The sequence below is a fragment of the Nicotiana sylvestris genome, chromosome 11 (genome assembly GCF_000393655.2).
Source record: "Nicotiana sylvestris chromosome 11, ASM39365v2, whole genome shotgun sequence".
Classification (NCBI taxonomy): domain Eukaryota; kingdom Viridiplantae; phylum Streptophyta; class Magnoliopsida; order Solanales; family Solanaceae; genus Nicotiana; species Nicotiana sylvestris.
Window position 1 is genome coordinate 25010371 of NC_091067.1, and position 14116 is coordinate 25024486.

General features: G+C 41.0%; 1 protein-coding gene across 1 annotated transcript; it reads right to left on the minus strand.

Annotated features, from left to right (window-relative positions):
- Positions 1-2155: 2155 nt before the first annotated feature.
- LOC138880835 (uncharacterized) lies at positions 2156-5141 on the minus strand. The gene is made up of 4 exons (XM_070161014.1): positions 4712-5141; positions 4139-4427; positions 3643-3990; positions 2156-2858 (listed from the first exon to the last, which is right to left on the minus strand). Exons 1-4 carry the CDS (start codon positions 5139-5141, stop codon positions 2156-2158), a joined length of 1770 nt encoding a protein of 589 aa, XP_070017115.1.
- Positions 5142-14116: the final 8975 nt, after the last annotated feature.

Genomic DNA, 14116 nt, shown 5'->3' on the forward strand with positions numbered 1-14116 from the left:
CTTAATCTGCCGCCCAAATATCGTGCAGGTCATCTCACCGAGCATAATCTTACCCACATTAATGGGTCTGCCAGTCATCAAGAAGAATATGACACACACTCTAGCTCGAGTGCAGTCGTTGTTGTGTTCCACTGGCATGGGTTGGGCTTGCACAAAATAGTCTTGTTGAAATCAGAGCGAACCATAGAAAGGTGAATGTTGCCTTGCTTCCTGATCCACTTAGCATTTGAATCCACACCACATAGAGTGTGACGTATCAACATGTATTTTGGGCTTCTGACAAATTTCTGGAGCCTCCTCAGATCAGCATTCTCAACCCCCAAATATGCTCATAAGGACGCTCTATCCATAGGCATGTTCTTCCCCCGTACATGTGCAGTGCCCCATCCTGTATCCCAGTTGGCATATAGTTCCCGAACCATGCTCAGATTTGCATGCCCAGGGCATTCTAGGAACTTGTTCATATTTAGTGCGTGTAGCCGGCCAAGTACCTCCGAGCAGTTTCTTTCTAAAGCCTTGGTATTAATTCCCATCTCGGAGATGTACAATCCATATGGCACGAAGTCCCTGTGCCATGCAATAGCCACATCATTGATCAAATCCAAGTGAGGCCTCGGTCTCAATGGCGCCTACTATAATCCCTCGGCAACCTGTTTTCCTTTAGCTTGCCGTGAGGATCCTTCTCCTTGTTTTTGCTTTTTGGGTGCGGAGGAAGTGAAGGAGGACTTTCCAATGCCCTTGCCTTTGCTAGAACTATCACGAGCCATAATACCATGCAACACAATTAAGCATGAATGTGAGAATGCATCAAGAAATATGCCTAAGGTTGTCGTGCAAGTCATGAAATGACCACACACTTAAAACCGAAGACGCAATGTACAATACTTCAAAAATTTTGATCTAAAATGCTCAAGTGTTGCACTCCAAAGCTATGGATACTCAAGACTTCCCCATGCCATACAATAACTAAAAGGCACTAATCAATGCCACACACAAGTGATTGAGTATGGCTTAGTGAATTCACCCGAAGGCAAGCAAGATGCATATGTTACTCACCTTCCTACAACTTCTACACTACACTAAATTAGCTTAATTTACAATATTCTACAACATACATTATACAAGATAGATGGTGTATGAATATGTTTGCATCGAATCCAAACTCCCTAGCATGTAAAGTAATCCCCACACACCCCAAACTTAGCCTAAATTCATACACAAATATACTCGGTTACTCAGACTTCACTTGTACACCAAAATCTTCATTCAAACATTTGAACAAACACCTTGTGGGCATAAAGTGTGTGCATTCTAGTTTAATAATGGTGGAATATGGTGGCCCTCCCAAATTTCAACGAAGTAGAGGAAATTCTAGTTTACTAGTCCATATACACAATAACCAAACAATTTTTGACCAATGTGGACCACCCACCATAAAAATTCATCAAGAAACTACATAAGGGAAACTTTGAGGATTAGGGCACTTGGGAGATGGGATGTACATTGTTATCTACCAATTAAAATATAAAAAGAAGAAGAAGAAGAAGAAGAAAAAGAAGAAGAAGAACACACTTGCAGAATTTAGGATGAGAAGAAGAAGTCGCGGCAGAGGCAGCGAGAGAGAGAGTAGCGTTTTTTTTGTTTTTCTGATTTTTGAAATTAGGTGTTTTGAGTTTAATTGGGTTAACGTTTAAGTTGAGTTGGGGATGGCTATGGGTAATAAATGGGTTTTAATGTGAGAGTATATGGGTAGATGGGTTGGGTTGATAGGTATGGGTTATTAATCTATGAAATAAACGAAAACTTAAAAAAAAATAATACCTAGCCACCCCCATCCCAGCGCTCAGCGCTATGCCTGGAGCTGGGGAATTTTTCCATACTGCCTTCAGCACCTCAGGTAGCGCTAGACGCTGGCCTGGGCACTGCTTTCAATAAATTCTTTTTTTATATACATCCCGATCCCCTTAGCCTTTTATATACCCAATTTACATGTCATACACCATTCTACCTATAATTTCTATGCCTACAAAGAAAATACAAAATTTATTCTACTCTAACTAAAAAAATTAAGAAGTTAAACTATGAAAGCAATAAAAATTGGGTTGTCTCCTAACAAGCGCCTGATTTAATGTCGCGGCACGACGCAGGGCCTCGCTTACTTATCAACGAGTACAACTTTGGTCTTCTCCCGATCAATTATTCCTCCCCAATAGTGCTTAACTCTGTGTCCATTCACCAAGAATTTTCTTTTACCATTTAAAGCTCGCAGCTCAATTGCACCATAAGGAGTGACTCTTACCACCTCAAAGGGGCCTGACCATCTCGATTTTAACTTCCCAGGAAATAACTTTAGCCTAGAATTGAATAATAATACCTGTTGGCCTGGATTGAAGTGACGTGGCTTGATATGCTTGTCATGCCATCTTTTAGTCTTCTCTTTATATAGCTTAGCATTTTCGTAAGAGTGCAGCCTGAACTCATCTAATTCATTCAACTGCAAGAGTCTTTTCTCACACGCGGCGTCAAGGTCCATATTTGACTTCTTAATGGCCCAATACCCTTTGTGTTCAAGTTCAAAATACAAGTGACATGCCTTCCCATAAACAAGCTTATAAAGTGACGCCTCAATTGGCATTTTATATGCAGTTCTATATGCCCACAAGGCATCATCTAACTTTGCAGCCCAATCCTTTTTATTCACACTCACCGTCTTCTCTAAAATTTGCTTTATTTCTCTGTTTGATACCTCAGCTTGCCCACTTGTTTGAGGATGATATGTTGTAGCAATTATATGGCAGACTCCATATTTAGCTAGAAGATTATTCAACAACCGATTGCAAAAATGAGTTCCCTCATCACTAATTAAGGCACGTGGAAAATATGTTCTTTTTCACAAACGCAACTACCACCATGGCATCATTTGTTGGCAATGCAATTGCCTCCACCCATTTTGACACGTAGTCAACTACTAGCAAAATGTATTTATTTCCTCTGGATGATGGGAATGGTCCCATAAAATCTATCTCCCACACATCAAAATTCTCACCTTCCAGGATGTTATTCAAAGGCATCTCATGCCTCTTTGTTATTGTTCATGTTCTTTGACATTGGTCACACTTCTTAACAAATGCATGGTCATCCTTGAATAAATTTGGCCAAAAAACCGGATTGTAATACATTTGTAGTTGTTCTATCTCCTCCATGATGGCCCCCATAAGGTAATGCATGACAATCATACAATACTAATTCTACCTCCTTTTCTTGAATGCATCTCCTCATCAACTGATCAGCACATTGCTTGTAAAAATATGACTCATCCCAATAGTAGAAGTTCACATCATGTAGAAACCTCTTTCTAGCTTCAGATTCAATTTCAAGAGGAAGTACCCCACTCACAAGATAATTCACATAGTCTGCGTCCCATGGGGGGGATCTTGGGTGATAGCAAAAAGTTGCTCATCAGGAAATACTTCTTTAATTTGGCAACCCTCCTCCACGTGGTCATGATTTTCCAGCCTTGATAGATGGTCAACTACTTGGTTCTCTGTCCTCTTTCGATCTCGTATTTCTACATCAAATTCCTACAACAACAAAACCCAACGCATCAATCTAGCCTTAGATTCTTTTTTTGTAAATAGATACCTGATTTCTACATGATTGGTATGGACTATGATTTTCGTTCCCCCCAAGTATGCCCGAAATTTCTCAAAGGCCCACACAACAGCTAACAACTCCTTTTCAGTGGTGGTATAATTGAGTTGTGCATCATCAAGAGTCTTACTCGCATAGTAGATGGAATAAAATACCTTGTCTTTCCTCTGGCCTAGCACTGTCCCAATAGCATGGTCACTCACATCACACATAAGTTCAAATGGTAAAGACCAATCTGGTGCCACAATAATGGGAGAATCCACCAACTTTTTTTTGAGTTCCTCAAATGCCTTAAGGCAGATATCATCAAAATTGAAAGTTACATCCTTTTCAAGCAACCTACACAAGGGAGTAGCAATTTTAGAAAAATCTTTAATAAAGCGCTGATAGAATCTCGCGTGTCCCAAGAAACTCCGGACACCCTTCACAAAAATAGGTGGAGGTAATTTTTCAACTGCCTCCACCTTCGCCTTATCAACTTCAATGCCGCTTAGACACTCTATGACCCAACACGATGCCTTGCTGCACCATAAAATGGCACTTTTCCCAATTCAGTACCAGATTTATTTCTTCACAATGGTCCAGCAAATTCTTCAAACAATCATCGTAAGAAGACCCAAATACTGAAAAATCATCCATAAAAACTTCCACCATATCAGCGAAAATAGCCATTATGCATCTCTGGAAGGTAGCTGGTGCATTACAAAGACTAAGCGGCATTCGCTTGAAGGCGAAAGTGCCATACGGACAAGTAAAAGTGGTCTTCTCCTGGTCCTCTAGGCATATGACAATCTGATTGTATCCCGAATAACCATCAAGGAGCAATAATATTCATGCGCTGCTAATATATCCAACATTTGATCAATGAATGGAAGTGGGAAGTGGTCCTTGCGGGTTGCCTTGTTGAGCCTTCTGTAATCAATGCAAACTCTCCACCCCGTCATAGTGCGAGTAGGAATTAGCTCATTTTTTTCATTCTCAACCACAGTCATCCCTCCCTTTTTAGGCACATATTGCACTGGGCTTACCTAGTTGTTGTCAGAGATAGGAAAGATGATACCTGCATCAAGCCACTTAATTAGTTCCTTCTTTACTACTTCTTTCATGATAGGATTTAATCTCATTTGCTGCTCAACACTAGGGCGGTGTCCATCTTTCAAGAAGCTTTTATGCATGCAAAATGATGGACTGATTCCCTTGATGTCAGCAATTGTCCACCCAATAGCCTTTTTATGCTCGCGGAGTACTCTAAGCAATTTTTCTTCTTGAGTGTTAGTCAAGCTGGATGAGATAATCACGGGCAATGTCTCAGAGTTCCCCAAATAAGCATAGTGCAGATGCGCTAGTAGGGCCTTAAGTTCTAGCTTTGGGGATTCTTCAATAGATGGCTTTGGAGGGGTCAGAGTGACAGGCTTGTCCAACTCCTCAAAATTTCCAAACCCATGGACATAACTGCAGGACATATCAAGTACTTGCTCAATTTCTCCCATCATTTCATCTTCATTGTCTTCTTCATCCCCAATCAAAGCTCATTCAAGAGGATCTATAGGGCTCATATAAGGCACTAATGAGGTAGCATCACTTTCTACCACAGAAATCATAGATAAATCTTCATAGTGGGCTGGCAACCTGAGTGCCTTATAAACATTGAATACCTCCACTCGATCACCTACTCACATCATCATCTTTCCTTTGCAAATATCAATAATAGCTCAGCCCGTGGCTAAGAATGGACGCCCCAAAACAAATGGGACTTCCTGATCAGGCTTGTAGTCTACGATAATGAAATCCGCAGGGAATATGAAAGAACCCACTTGAACTAACACATATTCAATCACTCCTTCAGGATGAGCAAGGGAGCGGTTAGCCAACTATAAGATTACCATTTTTGGGCGTGGCTCACCCAACCCCAACTATCTGAACACAGATAGCGGCATCAAATTGATGCTCGCTCCAAGATCACATAAAGCTAGCCCGACTTCAAGCTTACCAATCGAGATTTGGATAGTGAAACTACCTGGATCCTTCAATTTCTGAGGTAGCTTGCTTTGAATTCTTGAGTTACACTCCTCAGTGAGTGCCACAGTTTCGAACTCGGTCAGCCTCCTTTTATTTTCCAATATGTCCTTGATGTATTTTACATATTCGAGCACTTATTGCAAGATGTCTACCATTGGAATATTAATTTGCACCTGCTTCAAAATATCAAGAAACTTTTTATACGCGGCATTAACTTTCACTTTCTGCAATCTTTAAGGGAAAAGAGGTGGTGGCCTCGCAACCAATGGTGGGGGTTGCTCAGCCATCACCTCTTCAGCTAGCTTCTCTAACTCATTTGATTTTTCTAATGTTGATTCTATAGTGGCTGGCTGATCGGTTCCAACCCTATACCACTATAGAATAGAAGAGTGGTCGATGTAGCTTTTACCCTAAAGGTCAGGATCGATTTCCAAAGAGAGCTAATATTAGTTTGGAATCGGGTTTCTATCTAATCTAGCTATGTGCGATGGCACAAATCAGTGTTTACAACCACAAATTCAATAATTAAAGCATAAATCAAGCTAAATATCATTGACCCATAAACATTTAGGCCCTAAAATTAAAGAACCATTAAATACCCACACTAGGGTTGAGCCACAACCCTAGATAATGGGTTTAGCTACTCATAATAAAAGAAGAAATCAAAGATAGAGATGAAATATAAGCCATAAAAAGTAATTATAAGAGTAAAATCTAAGTTTAATTGTCAAAGATGTTCTAAAATACTCTAAAAAATAAAAAGCGGTTGTTCACGTGCTCTACAAAATAACAGATGTCCTAAAAATCTGAAAAAGAACGGTTTATACATAGCTAAATTTTCCAGACAAAATTGCCCCTATGGAGATACCGCTGACAGCGAAAAAGAGGTTGTCTCAGCGCTATGACTTCCGCGGCCGCGCAAAAGCAAGTGCAGACCGCGGTTCTTCTCTTCTGAGCTGGGTCTGAACTTGAGCGGAAAATCAACTGCCTCAGCGCTCTTTCAACTGTGGCCGCAAAATATGATCGCAGACCGTGCCTTTCAATTTGAGCTCCAAACTATAGTTCTCTAATTCTTAATTCTATTGAGGGCGAGAATTGGACCGCGGCCGCGTTAGATGATATCGTTGTACTGCAATTTCATCGTGGGTAGCGGTGACTGTTAAGCTCAAAAACTGACTCTCTGAACCTTACTACCGCTAAGAGCGTAGTTAAGACCGCCTCAGCTGTGGACCCTCCTCGTCTGCTTCTATTTCTTCGTTGTCAGCGCCTTTGACTCAGCTTTGAACTTGTGCAGGTTTCACTCCTTTATGAGCTGATTATGACTTTCTTGTCTCTTTTTTACCAAACACTGCAAATAAGCACAATAAGTTAGCTTTCGGTAATACTTGTACACACTTTTAATCCAAAACCTAAGCAAAAAAAGAGCATAAAATGGGCTAGAATTCCTAGTTATCAACTCCCCCAAACTTAAGTTTTTGTTTTTCCTCAAGCAAACAAAGTAATACCCACCTCCTCAAGATAAAAGAAAGGAAAATTTCAGATATCCTAAAGTAACCTCATCAAGCATCAATTGGGACTAATAATTACCCTCAACTCAAATGCATTATTAACAATACACAACCTTTTTAGCATCATGGCTTTAGTGCGACACAAAAGCATCAAGAGTTGACTCAAATCATCAAAGAAACTCTTTCTACTATATTGGTCATTGTGGAACCCAAACTCATACTCCTCGACTCTCCATATGTAAACCTCACTTTTAGATTGTAGCACTCAGAGCGAGGATTGTGGTAAACACACTCATCTCTCTCAAAGGAAGGTCACAAGTCCGGCTCTAAGTACCATAAGCTTGCCTCTCATGTGAGTCACCACTAATGTAAGCTCACTCAAGTCAAGATCATATAGGGCTTTTGCGGGAATGTAATGAAGGATTTTGGTTCAAGGTAGGATATATTGGTCTATGAAGGTTTCATCTTTCCTTAAGCACTTCATTTTTCTCATTTTGGCTCATATTTTCTTGACTCTTTGAGTCATTTACTTCTTCCTTAGGGGCTAGAGAGACACACTGTCACTCTTTTTTGTTCATTTCAATCCTTTTTTCTAGTCTTTCCAAGCCTTTCATCTTTGCTTTTATTGAAGCCCTTGATTTATTGTACATTGTTCACTTTCTTTTTGACTTTTTGGCTTTTAATTCTTTTTCTTTTTGCCTTTCCTTTTCTTCATTTTGTACCTTTTATCACTTTTGCATTCCTCGTCTCTCCCCCCAAACTTATGCTTTTGCCTTGTGCTAAGGAAAGATCGAGTGCCAAGAGAGGATCATTTTAGAACGGATAAAGGCTTGTATCATGGTTATTGAAAGAACAAGGGCTATGGCTCAACGGGGTTGAGTAGGGATATCATTTTTGGTGGACTATGGATGTTTTCAAGTCTCAATTTGGATCAAGGAGAGTCTATAATCACTTCTCAAGTCGAGCTACACTTAGGATTTCACCTAGACAAACATTCAGGTCAAGTTCTAGACTTATTGGCATGGGACTTGGACTTGCAAATCAAAACCTCACCTCACAAGCTATTGGATTGCTAAAGAGACAGAGTCGAGGGCCCACAACAACCTTAGCTGAGATTAAGCAACACAAATGGTTCCTAAAAACCACTCGATGATTGTTAAGTCAACACAAAAGTCTAAAGGTCACAACTATCACCATTCTCTACACATCAATTTGTTTCTAACCATAAGGTCAAAGGTAAATGTGTTAGGCCCAAGTGAAGCTTTGCTTGAGACACTTTTTTTCACTAGCTACTATTTACACAAAAAACGAAAAGAAAATAGACTCAAACCCTTAAGAAGGTTGTCATGCCATCCATCATCGGGAAGAGCCACCTGGTTCACACAAACTCCACCTTTGGAAAAACCGTCGCATTAAGAAAATCAAAGGCTTATTGATCACGAAAACTTGTAAAAATAAGAAGCTACGAACTGAAAAAGAAGCTACTAAATGAAATAAGATGCTATGCTATTAAGGAAAATTGCAAAAGACGTTATGAAGTAAAATACGGAAAGTAAACTGAATATGTACAATAGGGGATTGAGATGAATATACATAAGAGGAAATGAATATATACATGAAAAAGTAACTTTATATATATATATATATATATCGAAATTGAAGAATAACGAAAAGTGGAAAATAAATGGTAAAGTTATATACATACCAAAAGTGAAAAATAACAATAAAGAAAAATCAGTATCATAATTGCAATCCAATTATCAAATCATCAAAATAGGACCACCCTCCCCCACACCCCCAAATAAAAACTAGTATTGCCCTCAATGCTAATAGCAAAAATAAGATTAAAGAGGGGTTAGAGAGTAAAGAAAACTCCCTATGGGTCCTTTGTCTGCATGGGGTCCTGTGGTTGGGTCTCTGGATCACCTTCCTCGGGGTCCTATGGCTGGCCTGAGGCACCTCCCTCAGGGTCCTCCAGCTTGATCCCCAAGTCATCAGCCTGGGGAATCAGTCTCCTCCTCCTAGGCTCTTTATCAGCCTACTACTCAGGTACCTGCTCTGCCTGAGTTGCTGGAATTTGATCATCTAATAAAAGCTCCAATGGCAGGTCGCCAGCTGATTTCATCTTTTCCACCTCTCCTCTCAACAGCTTCACTGACTCCTTTGAGGCTCGAGTCTTTTTCAGCTTCTTCGTCTGCTTGCTCAGCTCCTTAATTGATTTTCCTTGAACTGCCAGAGCATCCATGATGAGCTTCTTGTTGTCCAGAAGCTTCTTCTGGTTTCCAGAAGCTCCTTGAGGGATTCCTCCATTGAAGCTGGCACTTGGGGTTGTGCGGGGACTAACTGGGATGCCACTGAGCTGGATAGTACAGACAGCTTTGATGTTGCTGCCTGCATCCAATTGTTGATGTTGGAGAGAGTCTAGTTCAACCTATGTGCAGTCAAAGGGAGAGGAATGACAATCATCAAGAATACTCATTTGCTCCTCTTCCAGAACACATCTCCAGATCACACCATCATTGCAAATTCTGAACAAATAAGGCTCATCCCAGTAGTAGTCCAAACTATCCCATTTAAGCTTCTTCCTTTGGCTAGAATAGAGCTCACACAGAACAATACTGGTCACAAGAAAGTTGGCAACATCCGCGAACCAAGGCATGTTATTCATAGATACGGAGAGGAGTTGCTCATCAGGGAATGAATCATTAATTTCAAGGCCATCACGGGACCTCCCCTCCTCCTCCAAGCGGGACAAGTGGTCCGCCACTTGGTTTTCACACCCTTTTCGATCAACAATCTAAAGGTCAAACTCTTGAAGCAATAGAACCCATCTCATCAACCGAGCCTTAGAATCCTTCTTTGTCATCAAGTAGCGGAGTATTGCATAGTCAATATGAACTATCACCTTGGAAACCATGAGATAAGGCCTAAACTTCTCCATTGCAAACACAATTGCTAATAACTCTTTTTTTGTCACCGTGTAATTTACTTGAGCATCATTCATTGTTTTGCTTGCATAATACACTGGGTGAAACATCTTGTTTAATTTTTGACCCAAGATTGCTCCTACCGCAACATCACTTGCATCACACATGAGCTCAAAATGTAAGATCCAATTGGTGCGGTAATAATGACAGTGGTTGTCAATTTGTACTTGAGAAGTTCAAAAGCTTTCATGCATTCATCATTAAACACAAACTTTGTGTTCTTTTTCAATAATTTGCACAAAGGATTCACTACCTTAGAAAAGTCTAATGAATCTTCGGTAGAACCCCGCATGCCCAAGAAAACTTCTAACCCCCTTGATGGAAGTAGGAGGAGAAATCTTGGAAATCACTTCAATTTTTGCCTTGTTCACCTTAATACCGTTCTTTGAGATCTTATGGCCGAGGACAATGCCCTCCTCGACCATAAAGTGGCATTTTTCCTAGTTAAGCACTAGATTTGTCTCCTCACATGGGTCCAACACTTTGTCAAGATTACCCAAGCATTCGTCAAAAGAGTCACCTACAACACTGAAATCATCCATAAACACTTCCAAGAAGTCCTCCATCATATTGGTAAATATAGCCATCATACACCGCTGAAAGGTATCCGGTGCATTACACAAACCAAATGGCATCCTAGAAAATACAAAGGTTCCATATGGACATGTGAAGGTGGTTTTCTCCTGATCTTCCGGAGCAATCAAAATCTGGTTGTAACCTGAGCACCCATACAAAAAGCAGTAAAAGGCATGCCCAGCAAGTCTATCCAGCATCTGGTCTATAAAGGGCAATGGAAAATGATCTTTGTGGGTCACTTTATTCAGCTTTTGGTAGTCCATGCACACCCTCCATCCGGTGACAGTCCTGGTGGAAATCAACTCATTCTGCATATTGGTGACCACAGTCATACCACCCTTCTTTGGAACATACTGCACCAGTGAAGTCTACAAACTATCCGAGATAGGGTACACAACCCCTGCATCTAGCCACTTGATCACCTCCTTTTTGACAACCTCTCTCATAGCCTCGTTCAACCTCCTTTGATGTTCCACGGAGGGCTTGACATCATCTTCAAGTATAATCTTGTGTATGAAAAAGGCGGAGCTTATTCCCCTAATATCATCTAGAGTCCATCCAATTGCCTTCTTCCTTCTTTGGAGCACCTCCAATGTGGCATCTACCTACATGTTAGTAAGACAAGAAGAAAGAATAACAGGTAAAGTTGAACTAGGGCCCAAGAATTCATAGCTGAGGTGTGAAGGCAAATGTTTCAACTCCAAAATGGGAGGTTCCTCAATTGAGGGCTTTTTTGGTGGAGTTTTTCTATTCTCAAGATCCAAAAAAATCTTACGGGGCTCATAAGAATAAGAACCCATTCCATGCAAAGCATTGACACACTCTACCCTACCTTTATCCTCATTCACATCAAGGTTCAACAATACCGCTTCTAAAGGATCCTCCACATTGATCATGGCATTGGTATCATCAACTATCACCTCCATGACAAGATCCACAAAAGAGCAAACTTCAGTACTATTCAGCTGCCTCATTGTTTTGCATATATGAAAGACAACTTTTTTGTCACCCACCCGAAAGGTGAGATCCCCTGCTTCCACATCAACCAATGCCTTCCCAGTTGCTAGAAAAATCCTTCCCAATATTTTAGGCACCTCATAGTCGACTTCGCAGTCAAGAATCACAAAATCAGCAGGCAAAATAAACTTGTCCACCCGGATCATCAATAATACCAAGCGGCCTCTTTATTGTTCAATCAGCCATTTGCAATCTCATTAAAGTAGCTCTTGGTTGACCAATACCTAAAGTTTTAAATACGGAGTAAGGCCTCAAATTGATGCTTGCTCCTAGATTACACAAGGCCTTTGCAAAATCTGCACGTACATGGAATGGTGAAAGCGTCGGGATCTTCAAGATTTGGAGACATCGAGTGCACAATAGCACTCACTTGATGAGTCATTTTGATGGTCTCCCAATCCATAGATCTCGTTTTAGTCACCAAGTCTTTCATAAACTTGGCGCAACCCGACATTTGCTCAAGAGCTTCCGCCAAAGGAACATTGATCGACAAGCTTTTTATCATTGCAATAAACTTCTTAAATTGGTTTTCATTCTTTTTCTTTGCAAGTCTTTGAGGGTAAGGTGGAGGAGGCCTTGGAAAGGGAGCCTTAGCCTTGGGCGCTACCATTTTTGGTATGTCTATTACGTGTTCCCTAGACGGGTTCACGTCATTTTGAGTCTCCACCTCATTATCATGAATATCAATTCTCGCTTCATCATTCAAATGCTCTTCACTCACTTGCTCATCAACTATAGGAATATCATCATCTTGCACTTCAACCTCATCACTCACAACTTCCTTTTGCTTGGAGGTATTCACTTCACCACCTCTACTGTTTCTTGTGATCACCGTCATTGCATACTCGGTATTGTTCCCACCCTTCGGGTTTACTACTGTATCACTAGGTAGAGTCCACTTAGAGCGAGTATTTAAAGATTGCGAAATCTGGCCAAGTTGAACCTCCAAGTTTCGGATTGAAGTATTATAAGATACTAACTGGGCATCAGAGTCGGCATTTTTTTCATCATATGATGAGCTAGGACCTTGGGACGGAAATAGAAATGGGTTGTTTGGTTGTTGATACATCGGAGGTCTTTGAAAGCCTTGCCCCCGATTCCCTTGATTGTCATTGTTCCAACCCCCTTGGTTGTTGTTTCCTCCCCAATTGTTGTTGTTGCAACTCCAGTTGCCCTGGTTGTTCTGGTTGCCACAATTCTGATTGTTGTTCCCCTTGGGATATCCACTGTTGTTGTTGGTTAGGAGCATTTTCCCTTTGTCCTTGGTAATTGGTCACATACTGGACTTCTTCACTTTGCTCATCATACCCATCATCTTGGTTGAAACCACCACTACCCTACTCATATTGATCCGGACTTCCTTAACCTTGTTGACCTCTTTGTTGCCTCTTGTTGACCAACATATTTACATCTTTCATAGCATTTACTTGTCTCGACGCTTGAACTTGCTACAATTGAGCTTTTGCCAACTGGTTCATTGTTGTAGTTAACTCTGTTATTGCCTGACCATGGTTGTGGAGCTCTTTGTGCTGGTGAATGACAGTGGGATCACCCTGTGGCACATTAGCTCAACTTTGCCAAGCTGAGGAAGTATCTTCCATCTCATCCAATATCTCACACGCCTCAGCATAAGGTGTGTTCATTAAATTTCCCCCTACTAGCTGGTTCACTACACATTGATTGGTCATGTTAATGCCACGGTAGAATGTTTGTTGGATCATTGCTTTGATCATGTCAATGTTCGGATATTATTTCACCATTGTCCGATACCTCTCCCAGATCTCATGAAGTGGTTCATTAGGTTCCTGTTTGAAGGTCAAGATCTCATCTCTCAATGTCTCCATATGCCCCAACGAGAAAAACTTAGCTATAAACTTGTCCGCCAACTCATCCTACATAGTGGTGGAATGGTTGGGAAGTCTTTCGAGCCAGTCTAAAGCTTTCCCTCTAAGTGAAAAAGGGAACAATCTCAATCTCAATGCATCCTCCGACACATTTGTCTATTTGCTTCCCCAACAGGTATCCACAAACCCTTTAGATGTTTATATGCATTCTGATGGGGAGCACCTGTGAAGTACCCTCGTTGATCCAATAAAATCAACATCACATTTGTAATTTGGAAATTGCCCGCCTGGATCCGAGGTGGGACAATTGCACTTGCATACCCTTCAATTGGAAGCACCCAAGGGGCCACTCGTGGAGAAGCTGGGGGAGGTTCTGGAATGTTATCATTGGCCCGGTGGCCTCTTCTTTTAGCTTGAGGTACTAGAGGTACCTCATCTTCACCATTATCATCTACCTCATCCCCCGAGATAGCATTTCCGATAGGATTATTGTTTTGTCGTGTTGTACCTAAAT

Coding starts and splice junctions, on each gene's coding strand:
- LOC138880835 (XM_070161014.1), bottom strand. CDS start 5,141: ATGGGAGAAATTGAGCAAGTACTTGATATGTCCTGCAGTTATGTCCAT. Junction 3,991..4,138: donor GGTCATAGAGTGTCTAAGCG/GCATTGAAGTTG, acceptor TCCCTTGTGTAG/GTTGCTTGAAAAGGATGTAA. Junction 2,859..3,642: donor ACCAATCATGTAGAAATCAG/GTATCTATTTAC, acceptor TGCCTTAATTAG/TGATGAGGGAACTCATTTTT.